The sequence below is a fragment of the Coturnix japonica genome, chromosome 1, assembly GCF_054131305.1.
Source record: "Coturnix japonica strain WE chromosome 1, WE-NBRP24, whole genome shotgun sequence".
NCBI lineage: Eukaryota > Metazoa > Chordata > Aves > Galliformes > Phasianidae > Coturnix > Coturnix japonica.
In genome coordinates, this window is record NC_140663.1 from 156002486 (window position 1) to 156016987 (window position 14502).

General features: G+C 37.2%; 1 protein-coding gene across 2 annotated transcripts in view; it reads right to left on the bottom strand.

The window, feature by feature from the left end:
• The window catches only part of FREM2 (FRAS1 related extracellular matrix 2), a 107927-nt gene that overhangs the window by 43296 nt on the left and 50129 nt on the right, over positions 1–14502 (bottom strand). For both annotated transcript variants that reach the window (XR_014948724.1, XM_015851908.2), the window contains exon 3: positions 2090–2236. Coding sequence is in view for 1 of the 2 variants with exons in the window: in XM_015851908.2 (XP_015707394.2) it covers positions 2090–2236 (147 nt within the window). In the remaining variant the exon portion in view is untranslated. The remainder of the gene's footprint in view (positions 1–2089; positions 2237–14502) is intronic.

Genomic DNA, 14502 nt, shown 5'->3' on the forward strand with positions numbered 1-14502 from the left:
GTGTTCAAACATATCATTTTTCCCTACAAAACTTGTCCACTTGTGCCAGTAGTTGATGTAACATTTATATTCCTTAAGACCCTTTGGCCTACAGGCCAGAAAAGCTGGTAAGCATCTTTACTGTTATCTTTTGTGTTCTTTAAGCTCTGTAATTCTGTCCTGCAGGATGAAGGGAGCCAAGTAGAGGTTTATTGTTCAAAGTGCTTGTCAGATCTTTTGCTTGATTTTGAGTCATCTCAGTTCAGAAATTCCACTTGAATCCACAGGTAGAAAACTGTGTACAACTTCTTTATTTAAAAGGCCAGAAGTCAAGCTGTTAGCCAGTAACAGTAGTTAATTTAAACAACATGTACTTAACTTTCCATTTTACTCATCTCTTATTCTTTTACCTTCTCTAAAAGAAATGTGATAATGCATTCCTTTTTTTCCCCACCTTTTCACTCCCCAGACACTGCAAACAGCTTTTAACAACGCCTGTATCAGCCTCAGTTGACTGCCAACATTGGCTGAAGATAATGAGCCTACTGCTTGAATCCCACAGTGGCCTGGAAAATGATACATGTTTATTGTTGTCTTTCTTATTGATACAACTGTATTTTCTGTACTGTACTAGCTGTACTAGTTAACTTGTGTGGTACTGCTAAAATTGCTGTTTATGTATGGCATACTTATTGCTGTATATATTAACAACATACATTGGTGCATGAAAGGTGGCACAAAAGGACATTCAGTCCTTTTAGAATAGTTCTGGACAAGAAGCAGACCTCAACATCTCAACTTTTTTGTAAGTCTGTGTGAAAATATCGGCCTTGCTATCTATTTGTGGGAGACTCTGCAGGCCATGAAACTATTGAGATTTCTTTAGACACAAAAGTGCTTTGGAAATTATGACTACATATGTATTTGCACCTTTAGACTTCTAAATGTTGCTTTCTATTGTTACAGTATTTTTAAGTATCCTGCTTGGACAGTAAAAATGGCAATATATTTCTTATAAAGGATTTCATCCCATTAACAATTTCTTTAAAAGGAAATAATTTCATTAACTATTTCTGAATTCTTCTGACACTTCTGACACACGCACACAAAAAGGATGAAGATTATTCACTGAAAAATCTTTTCAAGTTCTCAGATATTTCTTCTGTGCTTCTTTTACAAACTATTTTTAATAGAAAGTATATATACATATGTATTTAAATTAAAATTCTCACCTTCTACATATTTGCCTGTTCTGGAGTCTGCCCAGGTGCTTTAATGTAATGTATCCAATATATCTTTTTTTAATTTGGATATATGCCATTTGTACTTCCAATAAAAATGTCTAGTAACAGGAGAGGTAAATACTCTTCTATCCTCACTTCTTCTGACATCTTGTGAGCAAAGAGCAGATGACACTGACTGAGAAATACCTAGTTGGTATCAGTAATTTCAACCCCAAAAGGAAGTGGCTGTCATCAGTGCCTGCTGTTTTCCACTAGCTGGAGGTAAGTCAGGAGAAACTCTGCCTTAGACTTCCTTACAGGGCAATCACTTTGTGATTCTGTGCAATGGTGCAGGCTGCCTAAAGAGGTTGTGGAGTTGCCCTCTCAGTAGATACTCAAAAGCGACCTGGACATGGGTAATATTTTCAAAAACAACTCAAACAGCAAAGTTATTTCTGGAGAAGTAGTATTCCAGAGAACTACTCAGAATGATATGCTGTGATGAATTTCAGTTTCATGCTGATTAACCAGTTCTGCTTGTATGGTCCTCTTCTGATATTGAAGCCAACAGAAGTTTTAATGTTTCAGATCAAAAGAAGGATTGAGCTGTTCAATTGAAAATTAATTGCAGAAGGGTGCAAAAACACTTCCCCCCCACCCCCCCCCATGAAACTAAAACAAACAACCATGTGAAAATGTCATCATGTAAATAAAGAAATCATACAACTTGCTCAACAAAAGACAGTTGTTTTGATAAAACAATATATTATTTCTATTATATTCTGCTTAGTATCAATTCTAAAAGGACATAAATGTATTGATGACTTTTCTGAATTATGTGGCCATTGATATATAGAAGCAAATGTTCAGACTAAAATAGATCTTACTTATAAAAGAAGTTTCTCCAAGGTAACCTCTCCGTTTCAGAATGACATCAAGATACTTGGAATCTTCATTTACTAAATAATATTCCTTTTCTAAGGAAATCCATGCCCAGTTTAGACGAAAATGTTGATTCTTCAGCTTATTGCCTCCTGCAAAATAAAAAATATATATATATAAATACTCATTTTCTTTGTAAATAACCCTTCTTAGGTTATTGTAACCTGTATCCTGAGTAAGAAACCATCTTAGCTGTATATTAAAATTCCAGCGTAGCAAAAGCTTAACACCAAAAAATAACAGTTAAATAATCATGACAAATTTGATGCATGTACACTAGAGTTGATTTTAGATGTGTACAAACCAGTCCCACTCATTCTGAGGTATGCTGATTTTCTTCTTTTTGAAAGGAAAAAGAACAAGAATTCATCAAATTGTATTTGGGATCCTTTCTTCAGAAATTCCAAAAGTTGAAGATGATTACACACATTTCCAAATGACTCACTACAAAAGATGTCATGTGGAACTTCCTTGATAAGAGTACCAGAAGTGCTGGAAAGTCCTTAAAATCTTGAGAGATTGGAGATGATGCCTGCAGTCTGATTGCTTTTACTCATACTGCCTGTTTCAAAATTTAATACTTAGTTCAACAAATCTAATGATTTTGGTTTTCCTGTGTGATTTTAGGAAGAGCTCTCACTTCTTGCTAGGAAACGGTTTCAATAATATTAAGTATCCCTGATAAATGCCACAATTTATAGCTGTGCTGATGCACTCCTAAGTTTACAAGCTTCTAATTACTGGATTAACCATACAAGCACAATTGCCTGTGTCACCTACAGAGCTTTCAAGAGACCCAAATGCTTACTGGCAACCTCTTTAACTCTCTTGTAATGACCCATCTCATGGTACCATGAGTGCTCCAAACTCATTAATCTGCTGAAATGTGTTTTGAGAGTTAAGCTTTCAACAGACCAAAAGACATTCTCAACAGCTGTTACACAAGCACTGCTTTAGTGCAACACAGTAACAAAGAAAATCGATCCTAGACAGTTCTTCCAAGATCTGTACTGTTGTAGTTGCACAGCAACTTCCCTGAGGTCTCACCAGACATGGATGGTTTATGCGCACTTGTGAAATGAAAGCTAGAAGTTAAATAAAAGAAATAAAACTAGAAGTTTATCATAGTGTAAAGAAGCAATCCAGAAGCAACTGTAAACAGATGGTACTTTAAGGCCCAGTTAAAAGTGCAACACTTCTTTTCAGTCGGAAATATAAGAGCTACAAAGAAACTAGGAATCATTTCACTGTCTGTAAAACAAGTATTTGAACAACAGATGGAATACAGCAAATTACACATTTCTGATAAAATATAGCATAGCTTTACTTGGTCATGTATGGTTTATCTCCACCTGTTCACTGATTTCCCACAGTAAAAAGGCATTTCTTGTCAGTGTAGGGATTCTGGGTGTCACAGATAAGAAGCAGAACAAATGAAGTTCCATATTTCATTCTATTGGAGGTGTTTGTTACTACTCAGGGGAATCCTTTAATTTCCACTGCAGGAATAAAACAGCCTGGGTTGCTCACTGAAGATAAATGCTCACTCAGCAACTGTCTTCTGGGAATGCTGGCTGGTGTGAGGCTGTAGTCTGATCTCCTTCCCACAAGGTGCTGCTACAGAACAAGATTAGCTCAGGTAATGACAGTTAGAAACATGCCAAGAAATCTTTTTAAACCCTTCTGTGCTAAAGCTAGGGAATAAAATAACTTCCTCCGGATAGCAGAGAAATGTATCTAAGTATTTCAGTTCACTCATGGTTTAATTACTGGAGGTAGTGCCAGAGACTGATTTTCCCACTCTAGTTTTTTCCAGTCTGTTCCCTTGAACAAGAAACCTTACGTTTACTTCCACTCTACTTCAGATAAGCCTCTGTATTTTGTTATCAACCTGTCTACCAGGAAAAAAATAAACCAAAAACCCGCAAAAAACCCACTACCAAAGTTGTGTAATCTCTCTAACATAAAGTTAACAGTACTCTGTAAATGAAAATAGGCAAATGGCCACCAAAGGATCATGCTTTCCTGCTGTTTCTTTCTGTTTCTTTCATCTCAGCTTCTACAATGGGAAGGCTAAAAATGCACATAACAAAAACTGTAATGAGCACCACTATAAATCCAGTAACTACAGTGCCAGAAAGCATGTTCCCATCAGTTTCTTGGGATAAATGCAAGATACTGTGGTTTGTGAGAAGAGCTGTGTGTGACACCTCTGAACACTGGCCAGACTAAACAACTTGACAGAGGTATAAAAGGTCTAATATATAAAAGAAATGAAACAGTACATATAGGTATTACTATGGAGGAAAAAGAAAGAACACACTGTTGTATAAGTTCATTTCTTCATAGCAATGCATGTCAGTCACTGTGAATTCACAGCTGAAGGCAAAGCTTCTTCCAGGGTCTGCAGCATCGCTGCTGGCATCACTGTTCTACAGTCCAGAGAATGAATAGTTCAAATGTCTGTGGGCACAGGCTACAACCTACAGTGAACTTGTGGACAGGTTCCTTTGTTTCATCTTTATTGTCTTAAATAGGATTTATATTACCTAACAATTTACCCACATTTTGACTAGTAATACTAAGCTTTCAAAGCCAGGAAAGAGACCTTTTAAGGCCTCTATTATTTCAGACATCTATTTTAGAATAACAGTGTCTCAAAATTTGTAGAAATGCCTACATTTTTTGTCAGCTGTAAAAGATGCCTGTGGTGATCAGGTGGGTTGTAGACATCTTTATTTCAGTCATCCAATGTTGGGTAAGAAGAACTGAACTATGTCTAAACTAGATGAAAATTGGGCCTTTTCTACAGTATGGTAGAGCCAAGTACCAGCCAAACAGATGATCTGTAAAGATAATCTAAGACCATACAGCTTTCAGGAATTACAAAATGTGCATGCTATCTTTATTTGGTTCACTGTTAAATTATCTGTCCTACATATAACAATAATATTTCTATAGGCAAATGAATTTTGCATTCTTTTTAGGCTGTTTTTTTGTTCCCCCCCCCTCCTCCTCCCTTTCCTTGGGTTTAGTCAAACATTTAACCGCGAGGCACATAATTATGGTACTATGCATCAGTGACAGTTTGGGTTTTATTCCTCTTCCAGACAAGTGCCTGTAATACAAACACATCAGAATCTTGGAGAGAGAAGCCATTAACTGAGTACTTTTAAAACTAAACAAAAGGAAGGAGTGCCAAATTACAATGAGGTAAATCCAAAGTAACTTTACTTGTTGTCAATGAGATGCGGTTGTGGGATATTGCTAGAGAGATGCATGAAAGCCTATTTCTCAAATTTTGCCAGAGTGCAACGTGATAAATCAGTAAATAGTAATACATAGATAGAAAGGACATGGTGCAGGCAGACATGCACAGGAATGGAGATAAGAAGAGTTGAGACACAGTCAAACCTTTGCAAGATAAGTGTCTGGGGAAAGATGGGCTACCTGGTGACTTCAGGAATAACTGAAGAATACCTCCCTCTGGAAAGGTGTGCCTGAAAAATGATGCGTCAAAGAAAGATGTAGCCTATAACAGGTCTTTATGGGTTGGCAGATTGGTAAGTTGTCAGAAAGCAGCAATAAATTACTTTTGCAAGGGTCATCAAGCTGGATATTTCTAGAAAGATCAAGTCACCTGGAAAATTCAGTTTCAATTCCACAACATGTATAAAAGAAAAGGGGGGAAGTAGGCTTGGTTAGCACAATAGTTTCAAGGGAAAATGATTAAAATGAATATCCACACTTAAGTATTTATCCTTCATAGAATCACACAGAATCATAGAATCACAAGGTTGGAAAGGACCTATAAGATCATCTAGTCCAACCTTCTACCTGTGCTGGTATATAAAGATACCTGCAGGTATCTTTATAAAGACATAAAACCTCTATAAGAAATAGATTCAATTGTCAGAACTTTCTATCATGATGCAAAGAGCTGAGAGAAGGAAAGACTCAGCTCCAGTTTTCTCCACTGACTACTGGACTCTGTCAAAATGGTACAAGAAATCTCTCTGACATTAAATCCCATCTTTTCAGCACTGGTGACCTAAAAGGGCATTAAATGATGAATGCCTGACTGTGGCTTTGCTCCCCTTGGAGTTTCCCCAGCACCATAACTCATCAACAGAAGCATACAGCTACACCAAGGGTTTCAAGTATTGACTTAAAAAGAAATTGATGGATTTTGATATAGATATTGGCTTCTCTGCATTGTATGCACAGTGTAATCAGGCATTAGTGAATCAGTTAAAGAGTGCCTGACATGTATAAGTGTAGCCACACAGACTCATTGTGCCCACAAGATATGAGTCTGAGCAAACACAGCTGACTTGTACATGTAGATCTTTAGGGTACAACACAGCTACACTCTTTAGTCATTACCAGAGATCGTTTAATGGAAAAACAAAACAAAACCTTCTATAAATTCTTCCAAGGCAAAGAACATGCATCAATCACAAGAACAAAAGAGAACAGGAAGAAAAAAAAAAAAAAAAAAAAAAAAAGACAAGATGAAGAAAATCAGTTAGAATACATAGAAATTAAAGTATAAAACAGTCATTATCTTGATCTGAATGGTAAAGAAAGTACTAAGAAAGGAGAGTACCTTTAAAAAATTTATATCCTGGTCTTTCCTCCTTTTCCTTCTTATCTATTTTCCTGACCAGACTTGGAGGTTAATAAAAGAGAACCAGGGCAGTAGTGAAATATTAACAGCCTTCCTATAGTTCAGGAATCATTATATGACATAACTAGAACAACAGCAAGGCATTTTAAGAAACTGTTTCCTTCCTCTCCTTGCAGCTCTTTCCAACTCCTGCTCTTTGTCTCCAGCATCATGACTCCCCATTTGTTCCTGAAGCTCTGTCTCCAACATTAGCAAGTTTTTTTCTTCCTCACACTATTTGCTATACATGATTCATGGTTTGTATGAACGTGCTTTTTGCCAGACTACAGAAAGAACATCTAATCTTAGGTGATTCTTCCCCTGATTACAATATAACGTAGAAAAAAAAATATAGAGAAGACATTATACGCTCAGATCAAGACACATTGCTTCAACAGCTCTGATCTGCCGCATTGTTGTAGTTCCAAATACATCACAGCTCTATGTTACAACTGCAAAGGTCTCAAATGAACCTTTCGTCTGATAAATTTCAGAAAGGCCACTTACAAATAGCTAATAATTTTTCTTCATTTAATCCATTGGGGCAGCACACTTTTCCTTCTGCTATGAAGGGTCGTCAGAAATTGCATATCCAGGAGTGCTGTATTTTCATACAGAAAATACATTTGCAGAAGTGAAATAATAAGGAAACCCAGCACACAAAATATGCCATTAGAATGTTTTGAATTGACTGCAATGGTATGTAAGTTAACCTTTCAATTACCAACTAACTTGTTTAAATGCTTCATAAGCCTTTCTCAAATGTACCACAGCAGACTCCAATCACTAACAAAATCAGCTGAACTCTGCACCTTTCTGCACTCCGTCTGGCACAGAAACTGAATATATTTGCAGAACAACCAAAGCCAACCCCTCAAACTAGCCCTGAGTGATTAGGGACTAAAACAATGCTTTCTCTGACTTCTCATGAGAAAACACACACTTCCCAGCCTTATGGACTTGGCTTGCCTGGAGTGTAATTGCTGGTATCCAGTGAACTGCAGACAGTTTCCATCTTTCAGTAGCCTCTGTAACTCTTTTTTCCTCCTGTTTTATGTCTGCCCCCAAGAAAGAAATTAGATTGGTTGTATTTGCCATGGCTCAGACTAAGCAAATGCTTGAAGTCAAGTAGCAGAAAAAAGTATTTGAAGAATTCTATACAACAGCTTTGTCAGAAAAAGAAAAGGGGAGTACGAGAAAAGACCCAAATGTGTAGACTAGCTACTTCACATTAAATTTTGTTCCTAGTGAAATCCAGCTGAGCATGACTAAGGACATTTAAAAGGATGGAGATTCATGACAGGTTAATCTGAGGAATTCTCAGTATAAGGCTATCAGAGTTCTTTTGCAGGAGATCAATGAGATTTTCATTTAGGAAAACTATGGGGAAGAAAAAAAACGTATCTTCAGCCACTGCACTTCATTGTTTTAAATTAATTTCAGTTTAAATCAGCTCTATATACATTAGTTCATCAAGAGCCAGGATATCTTCACTCTGCTGGTTGTACTGAGAGGCTGAAGCTTTTGAAGATGGAAAAAGCAAAGCAGATAAAGAGAAGGCGAGTCTGAAACATCAAGGAGAAATGCTGGAGTACCACTTTTGGTCAAAAGCCTCCTGAGATGTTAAGTGGTTACCTTTGTAATTGACTTCAAAGGAATCCAAAGGGTCCCCCTCTGCTAGTTTGGGATTCTGTGCTGTAAACATCTCTGCAAGATGCTGAATGCTTCCTGTTTATACAGTTACAGTTGTGAGTATGTAAATTCATGAACTCAGGTACAAATGAAATGTTACTATTTGAAATGTTTAAAGGCATCGAATCATTGTCCTTAATGGAAGTGGAAGACCCTAAAAAGTTCAAAGCAACCATAAAAGATTGTGGCAAGATTGAACAAAGCACATATCCACAGATCCAGTGAAGAACCACTACTGACAAAACACAGAATGTTTTGCTCAGGTATCAACACAGAAACATAATCTGGCTTCTGCTTTAGAAAAGGTGAAGACAAGAGACATGTCACTTATGGGTAGGATTCATATTTCTATAATTTAAAAGATATGTTTAATTAAGCTAGCTATGTAGGCACAAGGAATGGAAAGAACTGCACTGTAAGGAACTGCAGGTACATCTTCTGCAATCAGCTAGATCACCCTTTGGAAAGATCTGGACCGCTCCATTGAAAGTAAAGAGAGATTATTTAAATAACCAGTGTAGATGGGTAACTTTAAGATACCTAAATCCATTGATACAATTTTGATGTGATTTTCTTGGGTGCACAAACAAGAGTTCTGAGAAAGCTCAAATATACCATGATTCCCAAACTGTGATGTGGTAAACCTGCAAACTCAAACACTTTCTAAGTCACCTCTAGAATATCTAAAAATAACCCCAATAAAATAAATTTGGTTTAGAAGAATTATTCTCTTATTTAATAGTTACTCCTGTGTCACCATAAAGCTAGTCAGCATTCTGTATAGTCAGAAAAAACTTCACAAATAAACTTCCTTGTAAGTAGAAACAGAGAAAACCCAAACACACCACTCAAGCTGTCATGCCTATCATTAAACAATGCCTGCATTACCTAAAGCAGAATACCTTTTTTCTTCCTCAGGATCCCCACCCTGCACCTCCCTCTGAAGGAAAAGAAAACCACACCACACCACCTGGATTAATAAGATTTCATGCGTGCATGGCCTGCAGCAATAAGTAAATTTATTAGATCTCTGGCAACGCATTCTTAAAATAAACTTAATAGTCTTCACATCTCTGCTCACTAATTCCTTTTGTGGCGCCAGACAACTTCTCCCAAAAATCAAGCTCCAGATGAAGTAAAGCAGGGCTTATTTCATTGTGTCACAGAATAACAGGCTGAGCTTGCTTACAGAGTGTCCAATATCGGACTTCTGGTTTGTACCTTTAAAGCAGTGTTGCACACGTATTGGTTCATAGGAAAACTACTGCCATTAAAGATCAAGTATTAAATTTTTGAGTCATGGGGTATCTTCATTGTCAGACTTGAAACTAACCAGTAGTACCAATGATACTATACAGCAAGGAGTGCCGCAACATCACAAATGAAAGACGTTTCTTAGAAGAGAAGCCAAGAAAAATATACCTAAAATCAAAATATTATAAAATAATGTATTATTTTAAGAGATTTCCATATTTAAGGGAAAAGATTCAGTTTCCCTTCTTTTAAATCACATTTTTACTTAGACCCCACTATTGCAAACTACTTCAAATGTGCTTAATACTTCATTGCTTGCAACGTCATTACTCTGCTGAAAATAGATAGGTGTCAGGGTGCCATCTGAAACTGAGGCCCTTAATTTGTCATGATGAATTTGAAATTGGCATTTGTGTCAAACTAATTAGCATTAGCAAGAGACTAATGTCTCTTGGAGTAGCTGAGATTTTTAACTCCACTGAATGCTGCCTTTGCAGATAATTCCTCTCCATTTCAGGTGACATTCTAGTCTCATAAATCTCAAATCTTAAGAAGAAAACGTATGTGAGAGGGATTAAAGTGGTAGCTGTCATTCGTAAAACCCACCCTAAATAAAATGGAACAGCTTTCCCATTTCTTCAGTTGATTTTTCTTCTGTAACTGACCTATAAGAAAAGTATTCCTTTAATTCCAGGTCAAGGTGATTGAACTGACTTGAATTTTGGTTTCTCTTCTGTTCTGGCAGGGCAACAAATAAAATGCCCGACTGACTGGAGGAGAACAAATGTCAGGTGGGTTCATTTAACATTTACTTTTAATTCATTTCAGAGTCATTGCACCTGTTAATCTCGAATACTTAACTTTTAATATTATTTGACCAGAGAAACTCCTCTGTGGTATGTTTGATCCTTTTAAAGCTGTGCCAACCCTATAACTTTTGGCAGGTGATTCTGTCCTCCTTGGAAGGACAGAGCGAAAAGCTGAAAATATGCAAAATAAAAACCAACCACTGATAGAGACAAAGACAGAAAAAGCCCTGTAAATCTGCCTTAAAACATGTCTTGTAAAGAAATGTTCAAAGGTATTGGTTCTGCTGTGCAGGGAAATGTGTTTACATTAGTAATTTCTGCTTATATCATGATGAGTTTTTCAGTGTCACTTAAGAAGAATCATAGAACACAGACTGCAAATTCTGATGGCAACAATTAGGTTATATTTCAATATTAAGAGGTCTGCTCCAAAAGTAATTCCTCTTATTTTGTTGTGTTGGCCCACAACATAAGAGTTAGATGCTAGTGGTATAGCAGTAGAGGTTGAACCTTCCCACCAATATCCCATTACATTTTGTTGCCATGTGACAGATGACAGCAGAGGGGTGGTCTGACAAAATGGTGTCTGACATGGACACGTGTATGAAGCAGAGGTGTGTTCCTGAATTCCTCCATGCAGAAAAAATGGCACCCATTGACATTCATCAACACTTGCTGAAGGTTTATGGAGTCCAAACAGTGGATCTGAGCACAGTAAGGCAGTGGGTGGTGTGTTTCAGCAGTGGTGACGGTGACTCTCACTAGTACAGATTTTTACAAGCACAGCATGTAGGCCCTTTCTCATAACTGATGAAAATGCATAGCTAATAGCGGTCACTACATTTAAAAACACTGTTTTGTAGCTGATAATTTTCTCTATCAAATAGTGTTATTGTGTTCATTGCATTTGTTGTAGTTTCCATAGAAATAAATTGGAGGCATTACTTTCAGAACAACCTATGTATTTTAGATCAAATTTCTATGGTTCTAATACTGCAGTCAGTGTTTACCATAAGGTGGGAAAAAAAAAAAAAAGGGAAAAAAAAAATTCTTTAAAAAATTCAAGACAAGATGTAAGAAATATGTTCAAACATCAAATACAGGAAAGGAAGTACTTCAGAACTGAAGGACAGAATCGAAACTCCAGAACAGTATGACCACTGTGAGTACAGCAAAAGAGTGGGCAGGGCTCAACTGAAACACACCAGAGGGATGGAGACGGAATTGACTGTCAAATTAAAAGAAGTCAGTCTCAATAGCATATTCATTCCAACATGTTCTCCCTATCTCTCTCTTTCTCCTTCTTTCTGCATAAGCATGAATAAGACAGTTAAATTAAATGAAAATAATCAGTAGAAAAGTACAGCCTTAGCATTTCATTTATGCTGGTACTAAAATAATTTTATGGTTTAACATACAAATTTTAACAAACAACTTATACACTGTTTTCCTTTTATTCAACTTGAAAGGAGATGACAGATTTAGATATTATTCTCTTTCTTAATATAGTAGCAGAATACATCAAAGCCTTGATAAGTGAAAAAGCATATTTACTTAAAAATTTCTTTAAAGAGCTTATTTGAGAAAATTATGTATTGACCTTCAAATACCGAGGTGTGTTTTTTGATGTGCCAAGTTGAAGTTTATTTGGCATCACTCAGTCTTTTGGAAATCCTTGATCAAGACTTCCATGACCATTCTCCCACGTATATTCAGACATTAAAATCCTTGAGTTTTTTCCCAATGGCAAGGGAGGAGATGTTTTTGTCAATTCCAACTCCATCTCCCACTGATGATGCTGGCTATTGCACACAGGCAGCAAAAGGCACAGGTATCTGTGGGCTGAAGTTTACATTTTTTGACTTAGATTTTGTACAGAAGTGCAGAGAGGTGTGACCACAATGATTTTAATGTGCCAACAGACATTTCTCAGATTTAAAGACGATGTTTTCCACCCCGCCTTGAAGGGGATCTGCAACATGCTTTCCTGTCGGCATATGACCTCAGCCTTCCATATGTCACTGCTGTGGTGATGGCATTACTGATGCATAAAAAAGAGCAGTTCCCTGGGTTGAGTGCTGCTGGGCACTCTTGACATGTCACTGGATACCCTTCATGCATCAGCCACCAAAACTGAGGAGGCAGCGATTAATAATACGCTGATATATCAGAGCTACCTCCTCCTTTCGGCTGGTATTAAACTTGTTATTCCTAAATGATCACGTGGAAATTAAAAAAATTAATCTTCTTTGCCTCAAGAAATATGATGGTGACCTTGTGAGCTAGTAAGACCCCTACCACATGCAATACACAGCAGCTTGGAGTGGACTGAGACCCACAAGTGTGTGGAGGCCCACTGTGCCAGGGAAGGCCCAGTAAGGGTAGGGGTGTAAAGAACCATGGATGAAGCAGAGACAGGGCAGAGATGATGACAAATATTACAGCATATCCTAAATTGATTAATTCTGGGCAACCCTCCTGACAGATGATTACAGAGGGCTACTGAAATCCTTCTAATAGTAATTGCCCTTGAGCTACCTGTGAAAGTCTCATCACTGAGGAAGGTGGGCCCTTCCTAGAATAGTCGGCAAGGATACTTCTCTCCCTTCTTTCCTTGACTAAAGAAAAAAATAAAAGACTTAGGAGGATTGATTCATGAGAGTGCATAAGAGATGCATAAATTATATAGAGTGAATTTCTTGTTCTGTGCTATAGGTCTGAACATGCATGGTTGTCAATCGATTTAATATGAGAAGATGGAAGAAATATTCATTTTCACATAGATAATTATACAGTGTATAAAATGACACTGATTGTTGGGCCTCTCTTTGACACTTCCAAAAACGTAAACATGTGAGATTGTCTATGACAGCTGACTGACTTGTTGGTCAGGCTGAAAGAAAATCGCTGTTGATCCCCTGCGCAAAACAACCTAATTCACATAGATGGACACATACTAAAGGGAAGCATGGTAGCGTTTAGACATAAATCTGAAAAGTTATAAGCAATAATGTTTCAACCATTATAATATTTGCACACATAACTTAGGTCATACAAATACCTACACCCTTCCTAAATCAGATCCTCAACTTGCTGCCTGATAGGAAAATTGCATTAACCCTTTCAAAGAAGCAAAATAGCCTACCAGTCAGCTTCATCCCGATGCACAGTAGATTAGATGCTTTCTCTAATCTTTCCAAATAAGTACCTACCAGGTTATCATTTGTTGGCCTCAGCCTCCTGCCTTTTCAAAGACAGAAAAATAATATGAACTTCGTAAAATCCAGTTAATAAAACACATAAAATCTCATTACATAAAACCTGGCCATTATTTTTAAAATACTATTTCATCCTTTGCTCCGCTCTGAGCTAGTTAAGGCAGTTATATCAGCTAATAATCACATTAAGTTATTGACAGGAGTAGCCACACCTATTCTTGTTAATCCAATTATCCTTTAATTATTCCAGTTATTCTTTAGGTCTTTTATATATATCTAAAGAGAAAGGGATACAGTAGTAAAGTAACCTCATTACATCTTACTTTGTTTTTCAGTTTCTCTAGTCCAAACTCACCCTGTATTCTCTGTTTAGTTTCACCCCAGCAAGGAACTGGGATCTCTATTCCACTGTTTATGTCTGTGGGGAATCTAATCATAGAATCATAGATTTACCCAGGTTGGAAAAGACCTTGAAGATCATCAAGTCCAATCGCAGCCTAACCAGTACCCTAACTCTAAAAACCATACACTAAATCATATCCCTGTGCACCACATCCAAACGGCTCTTAAACACATCCAGGGATAACGATTTAAACACCTCCCTGGGGAGCCTATTCCAGTACCTAACTACCCTTTCTGTAAAGAAGTTCTTCCTAATATCCAGCCTAAACTTTGCCCTAAAAAGGAAAGGGATCTCCAAGATCCCTGTCTCCTGT